The sequence below is a fragment of the Neophocaena asiaeorientalis genome, unplaced genomic scaffold, assembly GCF_003031525.2.
Source record: "Neophocaena asiaeorientalis asiaeorientalis breed wild unplaced genomic scaffold, Neophocaena_asiaeorientalis_V1.1 scaffold385, whole genome shotgun sequence".
In the NCBI taxonomy this organism is placed as follows: Eukaryota; Metazoa; Chordata; class Mammalia; order Artiodactyla; family Phocoenidae; genus Neophocaena; species Neophocaena asiaeorientalis.
The window spans coordinates 1,113,139-1,129,916 of record NW_020175013.1 but is presented as its reverse complement, the minus strand read 5'-3'; the positions used below and the strand labels follow the sequence as shown (position 1 = coordinate 1,129,916).

Sequence of the window (16,778 nt, the reverse complement as noted above, 5' to 3'; positions counted from 1 at the left end):
GTGCACGGGCTTTCTCTAGTTGCAGCAAGCAGGGGCTACTCTTCATTGCGGTGTGTGGGCTTCTCGTCGTGGTGGTTTCGCTTGTCGCGGAGCACAGGCTCTAGGTGCGTGGGCTTCAGTAGTTGTGGCACACAGGCTCAGTAGTTGTGGTGTGTGGGCTCTAGAGCGCAGGCTCAGTAGTTGTGGTGCACAGGCTTAGTTGCTCCTTGGCATGTGGGATCTTCCTGGACCAGGGTTTGAACCTGTGTCCCCTGCATTGGCACACGGATTCTTAACCACTGCACCACCAGGGAAGCGCTGTTTTCTTCCTTTGTGAATTGTACAGATCATTTGCTCATTTGGCTGTTAGGGTCTTAGACATTGTCATTTACAGAATTGACGTGATCATATTTATTATATTTATTATAAATGTTTTCTCAATTCATTTTGCATCTTTAGTTTAAGTTCAGCTAAAGATCTCCTTTCAGAGTTTTGAATAACTTTTTTTTTCCTTTAAGTAAGATGCTTTGTAGTTATCTTTTAAAAGTAACTCTTTAATCATTTGGGATGAGAGTATTTAGGTAGATTTCTAACTATTTAAATGAAGTTATCTTAAGAGTACGAATATCAACCGGGAAAGAGGTTTCTAGGGAGCATCATGCTTCTGTACTTGACTCTGCCTATACAATAATTTTAATCAGTCTCTTAGATAACGGCATTAATACGCTTCTCATGCAATTTGGAAATGCTAAGAATCTATAAGCATTTGCTAATTTGTTGGATCATGGAGTTAAAATCCCAGAGTATTTTTAATAGCTTGGCTGCATATGACAATATAAAACTTACAAGAATAAACAAGTTCTGCCATTAGTTTAAATAAAAGTTTAGATGGAATAAAATGGCATAACTCTTACACTTTATTAGAACCGAGATAGATGACAGAAGTGAAAATTACCATGTATTATCTATTTCACAAGAATTACACCCCAGTTACTTCTCTTTTCATGATGGAGTGCTCTCAAATATTTTATTTTTCCTCATTTCAGTTTCCTTTCATGCCACAGAGATTCCATTCATCAGTGTTAAAGTTGCAAAATCCATAAGGATGTGTGATGAATTTTGAGATTGGACAGTTTTCCCATTAATGCTAAATTTATATTGCATTTAGCATTAATGAAATAAGGAATTGAATGGTAGTTGTATCTAAATTTTTATTCAAATTATAAACAAGTAAGTGTCTATATTTCAGAATAGTTAACTGTAAAGGACAAAGTATACGGAGCTGATAGAAATATTTACTTAGGGCTACTGATTTTCAGTCTTCATCTTCTCTATCAGCAGCAATGGAGAGAGCTAACCCTTCCTCCTTCTTAATATGTATTTTTATCACTTGCCATCCAGAATCCACATGCTCCCTCTCAGGCTGCTTCACTGAGTATTCCTATTCTCTGCACCTTCTTTACACTGGTGTGCCCTAGGGCTCAGTCATGGGCCTTTTTTTGTCTTCTCTCTCTATACTTATTTGTCGATCTTATCCATTCTCAGGGTTTAAATGCCAACTATATGTCAGTGACTCCAAAATAAGTAACTCTAGTTCAGACCTCTCTGCTGAGCTCCCAGTTTGTATGTCTAGCTACCTATTTGACATTTCAACATGAGGTCTAATAGATAATATCAAACTTGGCATGTTCCAAACTGTTGATTCTCCCCCGACCCAAGCCCCCATCCTGCTCTCCCCACATTATTCTTTGTGTTATTGATGGTCAACTGTGTACTTCCATTTGGCAAAGGTCAAAATAATATTGTGGTCCTGAATTCCTCTCTTTCTTTCAAAATGCACATTCAAACACCGTATTATCTCTTTGCTCTGTCTTCAAAATTTATCCTGAATCTGATGAACTCCATTGCCATTAATACTACCCTAGCTCAAGCCACCAATCACTTCTTTTTTTTTAAATGCATTTTTTAAAATTGAAGTATAGTTGATTTACAGTGTTGTGTTAGTTTCAGGTGTACAGCAAAGTTAATCAGTTATACATATATCCACTCTTTTTTTAAAAAAGGAATTTTGTTTTAAAATTTATTTTATTTATTTTTTTGGGCTGCACTGGGTCTTTGTTGCTGAGCACAGGCTTTCTCTAGTTGCGGTGAGCAGGGGCTACTCTTCGTTGCAGTGCGCAGGCTTCTCATTGCAGCGGCTTCCCTTGTTCCGGAGCACGGGCTCTAGGCACGCGGGCTTCAGCAGTTGTGGCACGTGGGATCAGTAGTTCTGGCTCGTGGGCTCTAGAGCACAGGTTCAGTAGTTGTGGTGCCCGGGCTTAGTTGCTCTGCGGCATCTTCCCGGACCAGGTCTCGAACCCGTGTCCCCTGCACTGGCAGGTGGATTCTTAACGACTGCACCACCAGGGAAGCCCCTCCACTCTTTTTTATTTAGATTATTTTCCCATATAGGCCATTACAGAGTATTGAGTAGAGTTCTTTGTGCTATACAGCAGGTTCTTATTAGTTATCATTTTATATATAGTAGTGTGTAAATGTCAGTCCCAATCTCCCAATTTATCCCCCCCCACCCCCTTATCCCCTGGTAACCATGAGTTTGTCTTCTATATCTGTGACTCCACTTCCGTTTTGTAAATGAGTTCATTTGTCCCCTTTATTTTTTTTTTAGAGTTCATATATAAGTGATATTATATGATATTTATCTTTCTGTCTGACTTCACTCAGTATGACAGTCTCCCCCTCTGTAGTCTATCCTCAATTCAGCCACTGGAGTGAACCCTTTTAAATAGGTACAAGTATGTTCACTGCTATACTTGTAATAGTGAGTCAATATGTAGTAAAAGTTTAAAACATGAGTGCAAAAGATAGGCACGTCTTCAGTGTAGCAGTTACCTCCGAGCAGTAAGAGAAGGGGATTTGTTTTGGGAAGGTGTGCAGGTCTACTTCAACTGAATCAATGAATTGTTAGGTTTTTAAAAAATAATAAATGTTAACGTATCTTAAATAATAGGAGTGGGTTACTGGGCACTCTATATCCCATATATGTCTGCAAATTTGAAATGTTTCCTAATAAAGAATGATAAAAAGTAATAAATGGAAACACTTTCCAGTTATTATCCTATACCAGTCTGTTCCAAGCTTTTAACGTTACTTTTCTTGCAGTCTCTTTTTTCAACTCATCCTCTGTTCTAAGGACGTTTTTCATTTAATATTCACTTCCGTATTTTAAAATCAAAGGAAATCAAACCTAAGAGTGACATGTATAAACTAGAGAATATCCAAGTAAAATGAAAAGGATGAAGAAGGGTAGGGAACCTATTTCATATCAGGAATGGTTAGAGAAACTGGACACATACAGAGAGGCCATGAGAGTATTTGTTATAGGAATGTGAAAAGGGGCTTAGGATGCAGAATCAAGACTCCTGGTTTAAAGTAGTTTTGAAGAAAGCCTTTTGGACCTTTTATAATAATCTTTCTGAGAGTTACCTCTGTCCAGTAGAGGCCTACATTGCTTCAGAGTGGTGATTGTTCTATTCATGATTGAAATGCATAAACAATATTAAATATCAGGGATGTTGACAAATGAATTTCTTCTCTGGGTGGAATTTGGAACAAACAGAACCCTAATTTCTTGTTTGGATATGCTTTAATTTATAATATGATGCTCAGACATAATATTCCTGATGTGGTTAGGTATGTGCAGAAGGCAATGGCTTCCTGGTTTATACCAGATTATTTTGGCTCTTCAGGTGTATGACCTCCAAAAGTAATCTCTAATAAATCAGCCTGATAGTACATGAGCTTCTTGAGCCTCTGTACTCACTGATGGGACATGTATGAAAGAGACAGTAAAGAAAAAAAGCAAAAGTGTGTTCTTTCTGCTCTCACGAGTCAGACGTTTGCATTTGAGCATCTTGTACTTAAGAAACAGGCCATGTGAGAAAGAACTTTGTTGGTCCAAGATTTATTGCTCCCTTTAAGGGGAAAAACCACCAAGGTAATTTCTTGAATATTACTTAATGCCATCAAAATAGGGCTAGGGGAAACTATTTGAATTATCCAAGGGTCCTATGTGAAGGAAAACCCCCCATGTTTTGCTGATGGGGTTGCAAATGGGAAAGAGGACTTAACATCTACTGTAAGTAAACTCCTTAATTATTAAAAAAGATACTTAAGCTTGTGTGTTTCAAAATGACCATTTTGTGCCCTGCTGTGTTTCCAGCATCTAGCACAAGAGCTGACACATAGCGTGTAAATATGGTTGAACTTATGAATTATTGTATTTATTTGACCTTTCTTGAATCTGGAAAATAAGTTGCAGCACATTTTCCATGTCTTTGAGTACCAGTGCTATGGCCCTTGAGTAGTTTGCTCTGCTAATCTTGTTTCCATGGTGAAATGAATTCGTATCTACTCTCTAGGGGTATGTAGGAGGTTGGCAACATCTCTGTTAATTGTGAGGTCACCAGTAAAACCTGGCAGTGATGAGTACTTCCCCAAATCACAGCTGTGCAGCTTTCTCAGTGGTCTCATTCAGTTCCACTTAAAGCACATAACTGGGCTGGAATTGCATGAGATAAGTGCTGTGAGTGCTCATCACCATGGTGAGGGGCTCTGAACAGTCGCCCAGAGACTAACCCTTTAAGAGCTAGGTGCACAGCCAAATGTGCACCAACTCATTAAGTGCTAGGGTGGGTGGCAGGTTGGAAGCCACCTTTTCCAAAAAATTACGGGTCAAGCAAAGTTAGTTAATACATTTAAATTCTCTGAATGACTCAACAAAATGGAACACATAGAATTCTCTCATTTGCAACAAAAGAAACTCACACTGTTATGACTTTTGAGAACGCTGATTGATACAGGCAAGAGAGTGTTCTCTGGCTCAGTTTTTGTTGCTGAATTTAACAGCAGCGTGAACAGATGTGTTTGATTATCATGTGTAGGACTACTCATTTTTAACTTGGGCACTATGGGTTAGACAGGGTAAGAGCTTCTTCAGAGTGAACCGAATAAGCACTTATTCCTGTCTTTTCTTTAAAGCCATTTCTAGAAAGAGTTAATTCTGATTTTGAAAAGTCAGCTGTACAAGCTCCTACTTTTCCTTTAACCTCGCTAGCCCTTCCTCCTCAGTCTCCTTTGCTAATTGCTACTCTCCTCAGTGTTAGGGTCGTCAGGTTTGGTCTTAAGCTCTCTTCTGTTCTCTCTCTCTATTCTCTTTCTGGATAACGTCACTCATCACTGTGAACTGAAAAATTATCTTTATGTTGGCAGCTCCCAGATACATGTCTCTAGGTTAAGACTCTCCACAAAGCTCCACACCCCAACTGTCTACTTGATTTCTCTAATTAGAGGTTTCACAGATATATCAAACCTAAGCCAGCCCCATCTGATATTTTGATTATCTGCCCCGAAAATCTAAATTTCATCCTAAGTATTTGACATTTTTATCTCAATTACAAACATTTATCTCCCTTTTTTGAGAACCTAAGCCAGAACTCTGGAGTCATCTTTCATTCTCTGTGTTATTATCCCTCTGTGTACAAACATCTAAAACATTAACAAACTTGGGTGGTTGCTCTCTGGTTTGTATGAGAAGCCAAAATTAATCTCAAATGTGTTTACTTTTGTCCACATCCTTAGTTCAGCCACCATGTGTTGCTTTCTTGGTCTACCCATCATGATCTTGCACTTGAACTATTACTGACTTCAAACTGGTCTCCCTGATTCTACTCTTGTCACCCTATAGTCTGCTTTCCAAAAAAGAACAAGAATGACTTTCTTAAAAATTTATCAGATTACGCCGTACACTGTCCGTTGCTTCCAGTTATACTTCAAATACAATCTAAATGTCTTATCATGGTCTTCAGAGCTCCGCAAGAATCATGCCCTGCCAACCCCTCTGTTCTGTTTGTGCTGCAATAATTATTTCTCTGTGACTCCTGCCACCACTTCCATCTCCACATCACTTCTTTAAGTTTTTATTCTGGTTTATCTATAGGTATTTCTCACTGATAGACTTTAAACTGATGCCACCATTATTTATTGCTTTGATCACTGCAGTAGCCTCCCAACAAGTCTTGTGTCCCTCTATTTCAACCTCTCTATTAAATTAAAATGTAATCTAAGTCATTCATATATATTGTTAGAAAAGTCAATACTTATTGCAAAAATTATAGTGTAAAAAATAAACTTTCTTGCCCCCTCCTTTCCATCTTTGATTTCTGTCCTTTAGGAGCAGTTGCATTTCTTTTGGTACTTACTTTGCCTCTGTATTGCTAATACGGTTCTATTGTTTATTCTTTGTTTCTCCTTTAGAAAATAAGTTTTACTGTGACATAAACATATGAAGCACAAACATATATTGTTATAAGTAATAATTTTAAATTTTGCACTTTTATAAACTCAAAGTTGTTACATTGAGTTCCTCCCATCTATCTTCCAGGGTCATAGCCTTGGTATATGGCCACCTGCACCTAAAATACCACTCTTCTCTCACTTATATTCTGTTTCCTATGGCTGGCTCCTTTAGGTCTTGCCTCTAATGTTATCTCCTTAGATAGGTTTTATTGGGCCACGCTCTCTGGTATCCTAACCTGTGCTCTGTTTCTCTCAGATCCTTGTTTGTTTCTTTAATGATACTTTTCACACTTTATATCATCCTAGGTATATTTGTCTGAATACTTTATTTTTTTCCTGCCTTTCTCCCTAGTATATAAGGTCCATGAAAATGCAGGTTAAATCTATCTTCAGCTTTGAATCCTCAGTGCCTTGCCTACTGCCATGTTGTGGGTATTCAGTAGGTACATTTGTAATGAACATTAATAAGCACCAGGAAGATACAGTGGAACATAATAGCTTTTGGCTAGACTGATTGATAAACTCAGAAGTAGATTTAAAACTGAATTTACTACTTCTCACCTTGTTTTTTTGCTTATTTAAAGAATGCATAGACATCAGTGGATTAATAAAAAAGTCATTATAACCAATAACAGATTATATTAAAGTGAATGGATATAAGAAAGTATATGAAAATCAATAGCTTTTCTTGATATGAGTAGAAATTGTACTATAAAATGAGAAAATAGGTAACCGTTATATGTACCAAAAATCAATTATTTTTGATAACTAAATGTTAGGATGGAGCATTCATTTTCCACTTTACCAGTTTTTACCCCTTCCTTTTCACTTCTTTAACATACAACAGCTTCTATTTATTATCACACTTGTGATGTTTATAATGGAGTTGAAAAGGAACATTTTTGAAATTTTTAAAAATCCTTATCTCTGTCAAATGTTGGGGAAAAGTTAGAAGAAGGCAATGGTTCTCAAGAAAACAGGAGAGAAAGCATATTTTTTTCAATTGTAGAAGTGAAATCTATCCCTGTGTAATTATTATGTAGATAAAATAAGACTCTGTTGAAAGAACATAACACAGAAGGCCATCGTGAGGCGTCCCATGGTAAGATCTGTAACCAGTGTCTAAGAAAAGGTAGATGGGCTAAAAACCAAAGTAGGATTTCATCAGGGTTTATTTCTAAATAACTAATCCCATAAGTTGACACTGCTATGGGTTAAGGCCCTGGGTTCCTTTCTAATTATCATTTCCCATATATCACACTGCTCCAGCTGCCCTAGCTTTGCTTTTCCTTAAATGTCCTAAGCTTGTTCCCAACTCAGGGTCTTGGTTTCTCTCTTTTCCTAGAATGTCCTCCCCCCCTACATCTTGGCCTGGCCATTTCCCATACCGTACGTCCCTGCTCAGATGTCACCTCACCCAAAATGCCATCCCCACATCACTCTCTCACCCCTTCGTAGTATTTGGCAGCTGAGTTCATATTATATGTTTATAACTTTTCATTGAGTAAACAGAACTCAAGGATTATCATAATAAAGCAAGTAGTTTGCATTTTGTTTGTTCATATTTGTTTCTCTGGTCTTCCTTCTGGTGTTGTTTACTTTCAGGTTTTGAGAAGTCCCATGGTGAATTTAGTCACAAAAGTCTCTGTTTGGTCATCAGAATATTTATCCTATGATCATCAAAACATCCAAGTTCACGTAAATTTAACATTTCTCTCTGACACACGCCTTCCACATTCAGGCTTTCTGAGAACTCATCACCTGCAGTGAGGAATGGGGACACGGAGTCAACTCCTCGTTATTCCCCATCTAGAGCTGTCACCCTCCTGCTCAGCACCCTGGGGTTCCTCTGCATCCCCTAGGGTTGAAGCTCTAAGGGAAGCGAGAAGGAGAAGGGTGCTTAGGTGACTTGTGGGGTCACGAGTGGTGTGGCTGAGCTTTATGACAGGTGCCTACAGTGGACTCTCTCACTCTCATGGGCCACATTTATGGGTTCTTAGGAGGCTTTCGTCTTCAGAGCTGCTCCTGAGCCCCTGAGGTCTTTCACTTACTTGTTCTTGGAGGAGAATTAGTTCATCATCTCTGAATGTTCACTTTCAGCTCCTGTCTTTTGACTTAGATAGCTGGTGGGATACTTCCAAGCTATATTGTAACCTTGGTTTTTATTGTGACATAGAACACAGACATAAATAAGTGTACAAACCATCAACGTAAAGCTTATTAACAAATGTTGATGGAGAAATTTTATGTGTAACTTTGACCCAGTTGAACAAATAGCACATTGTCTTCCCTCCTGAGGTGTAAGTTGGTGACGGAGCTTTTCAGCCTTGTTCACTGCTACACCCTGAGCTTTTGATGTACAAAGTTCATACTCATAAGCATTTTGTTGAGTAGAGGGTTGCATGAATGAATAGCTAATAAGATTATGATATATTTAGAAGATGAGTTATTATCCAGCAATTAAAAACCAACTTATAAAGATTATTTGATATTATTAAGAAACAAAATCGTTATTAAACTTTTCTTAAGTGGGGAAATAAAGTAGAATATGAAACTTTAACGTGTATACATGTGTTATAGGTACATACATGCACACATACAGATACATAGACACTTATGTGTATATGTTAGTAGACTAGAAAGAAATATGTATATACATACATATATAATTCTATATGATGGGATTTGGGATGACTATATTCTTTTTTTTAACTATATTTTTAAAATATTCTGCTATTTAAAAGTTCTGATTTTATGATCAGAAAGCAATTAAAAAAAAAAAAAACAGAAGAGAGAATTGAAAGAAAGAAAGAAGGAAAGAAAAATGCAAACCTTGAACTGTTCTCCCAAATCTGCCATGGGAGAGTGATTGGGTTTCCACCATTGAAGGAGGCCTGGAGATGAAACCCTCGGCACACTCAGAAGGCCAGTGTGCCTTTGGCAGCTCACAGGCTGATCACATAAAACAGTCAGCTCAAGATAAAGTTCAGAGCCTAGTGCGGTACTTTTGTCTTCTGCTTTGTGAGGGATGGGGCCTGGCCTTGCTCTTGATATCAAATTTTGGACATCTACCATCTGTGAGGTGTTGTGGTTGACGTCAGATCCTCAGTGCAGAAGTTTTTGAAGATGAGAGTTATTTGGAGCAGCAGCCCTGTGGCAGGCCTAGCCTTTTCAGATAGCCTCACAGAGGCAGCATGTGCTCCAAGCCAGGCGGCCTTTGATTTGAATCCTGTCCTCATCACACACTGATTTGTGACCTTAGGACACGATCAATCTTTTTGAAACTTGCGTTTTTTGCAACTATAAAACGTGTGATGTGAACATAGGTATCCCAAGCTGGCTGTTTGATTAAATGAAATAAGGTATATACAGTGTCTGGCATACAGGCATGTTATTTTCTTCTCTTCTTGTTTTCTTATAAATATTTTAAAATAAGTTTGAAAAGGGAAGAGGAAAGGACTATATAGCTTTTTAGCCTGGGTAACTAGAAAAGGGTCATGCATAGAGATACAGACTTAGAGAGGAGGTGCTAGTGTGGCGGGATGTCCATGCAATGGAAGCAGTGGCCTGGGTGTGGGGGGTTTGGGAATCATTTCCGTTGGGGGTTATAAATCCCTTGGGAGGGATAAATGCAGAGAAACTATTGTTGACTGGAGACCTGCTTTGGAGTGAGGAACAGCATCTGTTTAAGGAAATAGAAACAGTTGCTAGAGAGCAAGAGACGTAGAGTCATGGAATATTCGTGGAGGAGAAAAGTTGTCAAGGGTCAAATGCTCGAGGGAGAAGAATAAAGGAAAGGGCATGATGGGTGGCCTCAGAACAATTTCCTAGTTCAGTGGGGGAAACAAGAATGTGGGTGGAAATGTAAGGAGAAGGTAGGTAGCGAGCAGATTTATTAGAGTGATGTATTAAAACCAGATTATCAATTTGGCAATTGGGAGGCTTAGCCCTGACATTCCCATGAACTCTCTGTGTGATTTTAGGCAAGTCATGCAAGATTTCTAAGCCTTGGTTTTCTTGATTTTAAAACTCCAGATGGCCGGGTGATTCTAAGTTTCCTTCTACCATTGTCATTTCATGATTCTTTTTGAAGCCCCTTTGGCAAGGAAAGTAAATGGAATGATGTTAACAGTGTGGTCACTTGAAAACTTTTCCTAAAGATAAAACTTGGACACACTGGGAAAGCAACACTGGAAATGCCAGAGGAAGAAATCAAATTGTAATTTTCCCCCAGATGGAGTCACAGGTAGAATGTTGTTCAGAGCAGCAAATGGATACATTTTCTTTTATCTCAAAAGGGAAGAATACATTGAGTTAAAACAGCCTTGCCTGAGCACCTGCTATATACCAGTCCTTGCTCACTGAGGCCTGATGACGAGCACTACACCCCAAGCATTCCCTGAAATAGCTCATGGTCTAATCAGAGGGTCCTGCAAGCAACATTTACAGGGGGCCTAATAGTGAAAGAACAGAAAAGGTACAGAAGTGGATAGAGCAGGTGGTGGTTACTTTGGAGAGAGGATAGGGTTGGCTTGATTTTGAAGAAATAACTCGCCATACCAACAGTGACTTTCTGGAAAGAGAAAACAGCATGTGCAGCGTACCAAGATGTGACCATGCAACTAAAAGTTATTCTGAAACTGTTAAAATATAAAGTTCACGCAATAAAATTTGTCTGTGGTGGTTATACGTGAAGTTTAAGTGGAGAAGTAGGCAAGAGTTTATCATGATCTTATAACTTATATATCTTCATTTGGAGTTGATCCTCACGGTGTAAAGCAGAAACCTTGAAAGTATGATATGGTAATAGGATTGATACGGCGTCAGAAGTGTGTTTTCCTGCAGATTTATGTGTATGTATAGAATATGCAAAGGTATGAAAAACCACTCCCATTTACAGGAATACTGAAAATGATGTTTTATTTGAATAAAGCATAAAACAAATTAATACTATTATAATTTATGTCAATCCCTATATTATACTTATTTAAACTATATACTTAATGAGATGTATACTATAGCATTACCATACAAGAGAATTTTTTCAAAAATAGTCAAACGTAACATGTGTGGGCTTCCCTGGTGGCGCAGTGATTGAGAGTCCGCCTGCCGATGCAGGGGACGCGGGTTCGTGCCCCGGTCCGGGAAGATCCCACATGCTGCGGAGCGGCTGGGCCCGTGAGCCATGGCCGCTGAGCCTGCGCGTCCGGAGCCTGTGCTCCTCAACGGGAGAGGCCACAACAGTGAGAGGCCCGCGTACCGCAAAAAAAAAAAAAAAAAAAAAAAAAAAAAAAAACTTAACATGTGTGAAGTACACATCATGTAGAGTATGAGACATTTGTATAAAATATTTTTACAAGCAGTATACTGATGCCAGATCCTTTCAGCAACTTCTGTTATTGCTTTTTGGAAGTCAAACACTTATGCTTCTATCTCAGAGATTCTCTAATATACTTTATAGTCGGACAGTGGGCTAAAAATCTTCAGACCCTCAGGACATTGATTTTCGTTTTCCTGTCAAGAACTTTGTCATTTAATGTTTTCAGTTATATTGGTTCATCTTATTTTTTGGCTACATTTTCCTATTTCTCTACTCAAGCCAGGCATCTTCTTAAACTATTTCCTAGATTCCACATCCTCTTTGCCCTTTACCCTCTCATAAGGAGCAACTTTCCCCTAGTTTTATCCAAATTCTGTTATCCCTCCAGTCTTCTTACAGCCTGAAATTATAATGATCTACCACACACTAATGGTATTTACTCCTTGTGATATGCTATATATTTTTTTAAATAGGATATTATTAAAGACCCTCACCATATGCAGTTTGAGCCTCAGATATATACCTTCAGCTAGTCCACGCAAAGTTTACCTAGAAAACTGAGGTTCTGGAAAATAAAGAAAATTTCCAGAAAGGAACATAGAAGAATGAAAAGAAAACGAGGTAGTAGTTACAGTAGTGCTTCAGTTCCCTAAGTGAATAGGAAGTCAGGCAGGGGCACTGAAGTAGTTAACCTGGTAGGAATGGAAGCAAGACTGGAGAGTGCCAGGTTGCTTTCTAATTTTTTTAGTCATTTTTAATTTATGCTTGTGACATATGCATTAGGACTTTAGACTTTGTCCATCTCTTTAGTAGACATAGTTAATTTGAATTTGAACAAATGAAATGTTTGTATTTGGTGAATTGAAGCAACAGTATATAAAAATCCATGCACATTGGCCAAATCAAATTTCATATTGTAATTAGAAGTTGGTGGCAGTGTCAGTACACCTTCATGGAGATCAGTGTTAATGGTTGTTTTAAAAAGCACAGGGGCGTCTAAATAGAGAAAGTAAAATATCAGAACCAGTAAGACAAGAAATGGCTGGTAGCGTATTTTCACATAAGCAGTGTAAATTTGCAAATACTGAAATGTTTGCTAAATTGTCAAATCAGAGACTAAGATTCAGTGACAATAGAACAGATGCCATTGTATGAGAAATTGTACATGATGACTGGAACAAGGCAGGGAACAACTTTTAATTTCATTTCCAAATGTTTGCATGAAAGATCTCAAAATTGTTAAAATCATTTTGAAAAATCTAAAAAGGCAATCTGGGAGAAAATTCTTATATAGTTTGCATTTATTTTAGAGACTGTATTGTGCCATGTCAATACACAATTAATTTTCTTCCCTTCTAAAATTGAAAGGACAATATTTGCACTAAAGTACATGCTGCCTAATTGTGGATTGTCAAACACAGGAGGACTTTTAAAGAGAGGTTGATGTGAATTTGTGTTCTTCCATGGCTTGTAAATTCATAGCGCAGATAAAACAATCCATTTTGTTAGTGGAATAGGTGAGCCCTTTGTGGGGACACAGAAAACTTCATAATTTCCTGCAATTCTGCTTGAAAGATACCAACCCAAGCTAGAGCACTTCCTCTGCTGTTAGATAGTATTCTGGTCTCAGGAAACCCTTCCCTGTAGAGAACCTGAACACTTGATGCTAAATATGCCCTAGAGTGCAATGAGTCTGGCACACTCTGGTCAGACAGTAAATATGTGTTGAATGAACGAGTCATCATTTATAATTATTCAAACATTTTTTTCTTTTTAAAAGTGACCTTATTTTTAAAAATGTGTATAGATAAAATCCTAACACAACAGAGAATGCTGTGTTATGAAGAGGTTTCCAAATTGTAACAAAAAAAAAAAGACCACATTTATTTGAGACAGTATTTAATATGCTAGTGTGGGGATACAAAGACAAATAAATTTTAATTCTTTGGACTCTCTGAGCTCTTCAGTCCAATCTCAAATGTTTGGCTGCTTATATTTATTATGATTATCTTTATTAATAAAATAAAAATTATAATGAACATTTATTGAGCGGGTTACTCAGTATCAGATTCTATGACAGGAGCATTACATGTGCTTAAAAAATGCTTTTAAAAAATAATCCAAACAACGCTATGAAGCTGTTGTATAAAGATGCTGTAACTTTCTCATAGTTACATGCTAGTAGTAGGTTATGAACGGAAATAATCTTAAATCCAGAATCTGTTCTTGAGGTCATTAAATTTTATATGATAGTATGCAGTTAAATTTTATAGGGTTTATGGTTATAAATCTTACCATGCTTATAACCTGTTGAAAGAATATATCAGATTGCAAATTCATGATTTAGGGAAACTGAGCACCCTAACAATTATTATCTTCGTCATCAGTCACACTGCCAGTTTTATTAGTGGCCTTGAATACTGACCGAACCTCAGAATCACATTTACATATAAGACAAGAGAAACACTGTTCTGTATTTTCACAATCTGGATCAATGATAATATGACACTGCTTATCAATCCATGTGTAGATGTACTGCATCTTTAATAATTATTACTTAACTTTTAAAATATTTGATACTCTCTTTTATTCCCATCAAATTAGGCTCTAGGGAAAAATTTTGTGTTTCATGTAATTACTTTAAAATTCAAGCTGATTTCATATTTGAGAGAATGAAAACTTGTATGGAAAATAAAAGAACTCATTGAAAGTCATATTAAAATTACACAAAAATGGTCCAAATATATACTTGCCTGATATTTTGAAAGAATCATTAGAGTAAATCTTTTTTTTGCATTATCCCCACCCACAAATGATATATGTGTGCACGTGTGTGTGTGAACAAGAGAGGGAGAGGGAGAAACTGGGAAAGAGACAGGAAAAGGCAGGAAGAGAGAGAGGGGAAGGGGACAAGTCTAGGTGGTGGAGCTGTCATCCTAGTACTTGAGAATTTTATTAGTGATATAAAAACTTCAATAAAATGAAGTTGATGAGGATTTTTAGATTTATTCTTTAGTTATCTTATAATGAAGATATAAGATACCTATTCTTCAGGTATCTTCTATCTTTATTCTGATATAAAGAGTAAAATGTACAGAATAAAATCAGCATATTGGCAATCACCTGGTCTTTCCATAAAGAAGATGCAATACACTTTAGTAATTAAAACAAAACAAAAAGACCTCTTCTAAGGAAAAGTTTTTTTAGCCTAGTTTTAAAAATATATTCAGTTTGGAACAGTAACTGTATCTGAAGACATAATTATATTACTATGCTAATTATATGTGAATCAAATTAGAATGAACTGTATATGATTTTTATAAAGTTAATGCAAAACAGTATTTGATAACTTTCATATTAGCATACTGGGTGTGAATAATGCAGGTTCTAGGGAATTATTTCTTAAAAAATGTTTGCTAAAGAGTTAACAATATAAATCAAATATACATTATATATATATTGCAGTTGAACAAAACAATGAAAATTGGAAAGATCAAGTTATATATTCTTCCATGTAAAATATTTTCCTAATTATAATTCAATTTTATATTCTGAAAAAGGAAGGGAAGAAGTGACTAGGCTTAGCTTCAATATAATAAAAGAATACCTACTTGTTATAAGTTCTTTTTGCTGATCATAATCACATTTTACAGTTTTTGGCCCTCTGTCCACAACTGGCTAACTTTAAAATATGGCATGGTATGAAATGAAACTTGTTTATGTAAGTGATGCTTCATTTTTTTCTATAATTTATTGTGCAAGGGTTTTCAAAAATGTTTAGTAGAAGGCTTAAGAGTATTTTATATAATAACTTTAATGTTATGTGTCCTACATTTACCGTGGTATGTTACATGAATTATTTTATTAAATAATGATTGTCAAAATGTTGTACTATCCTGTGTATGCAATTAAAAACTATATTGCTCTTCTGTACATGCTGTACATATAAGTGACCCCATGGGTCTCCCAAAGTGAGCCTTTAACATTCCAGAATTTTTACTGTGCATCTGTTGCTGGCATCTAGCCTCCCACCCACACAGGCTAAGGCTAACTAAATGAAATTTATGCTAGTGCAATAAAGTACCTAAAGATGAAGTAGTGAAATGGGAAGACAGTTACCTTATTAGTGGGGTTGCTAACATAGCTTCACTAGAAAAACGTATGCACATACGTGGAAGAAAACAGAGTGGATGTGAGTGGGAGAACCCAGAAAGTAACTTATTCGAATGATATTTCATACGTATCTTTCTATGTTATATATTCCAGATGGGAGTCATACAGCTCAATGAGGACTTCATATTTATTGAACCACTCAATGATACAATGGCCGTAACGGGTCACCCACACCGTGTATATAGGCAGAAAAGGTCCATGGAGGAAAAAGCCACAGAGAAGTCAGCTCCTCACAGTCATTACTGTGGTGTCATTCCAGGTAATGCCTTCTCCTAAAAGGGTTTAACTAAATATGCAATGTCAGATGAATCCTTTAATAAATCCCCCCTCCCTCCCTCCCTCTCTTCCTTCCTCCCTTTCCTACCCCTCCCTCCCTCCCTCCCTCTCTGTCTTTCTGTCTATCCATCCATTCACCAGCTTTATCTTTTTTAATGTGGAATCTCTCTTGGTTAATGACAATTACTTATCTTTTTTAGACTTATCTTTTAGTTTTCTATGAAATAGTACATTTTAATATCAAAAAATAGAAACTCAAAAGGACTTCAGATATTAATATATTACATGCTCTATATCCCTCAAGAGGGATACTCATGGGTTACTGTTCCCCTCACTGGAATAGAAATGACACCGAGAGAATTGCAGATTCCTTGAAACTGAATACTGTGAGCTCATGGTCTTATTTCAGTCCACCTCCCTGAGAACATCATAGATATCTCTTTACTTTGACCAGAAGCAGTTTCGACTTTTTCTTCTTTTTCTATTTGACTCGAGTAAAAATCATCTTGAAGGTTAAAATTAGAAGAGGAATAGGAAGAAGAGTCAGGATTTACTTCTTTGAATTTTATTCTCAGTATCAGAATACTTTAAATCTGGAAGTTTCAGTGGCTCATAAACATTCCCAACCATCAAATCCTGGTCTCTGTTTGTCTGCCAATTTTTCACAGAAGTA

At 37.1% G+C, this 16,778-nt stretch overlaps 1 protein-coding gene across 1 annotated transcript in view; it reads left to right on the top strand.

The window, feature by feature from the left end:
• Positions 1-15,923: 15,923 nt before the first annotated feature.
• ADAMTS19 (ADAM metallopeptidase with thrombospondin type 1 motif 19) overlaps positions 15,924-16,778 on the top strand; it is a 218,438-nt gene continuing 217,583 nt past the window's right edge. Inside the window, exon 1 of the mRNA XM_024761933.1 lies at positions 15,924-16,088. Within this exon, the coding sequence (XP_024617701.1) occupies positions 15,980-16,088 (109 nt within the window). The 5' untranslated portion in view covers positions 15,924-15,979. The remainder of the gene's footprint in view (positions 16,089-16,778) is intronic.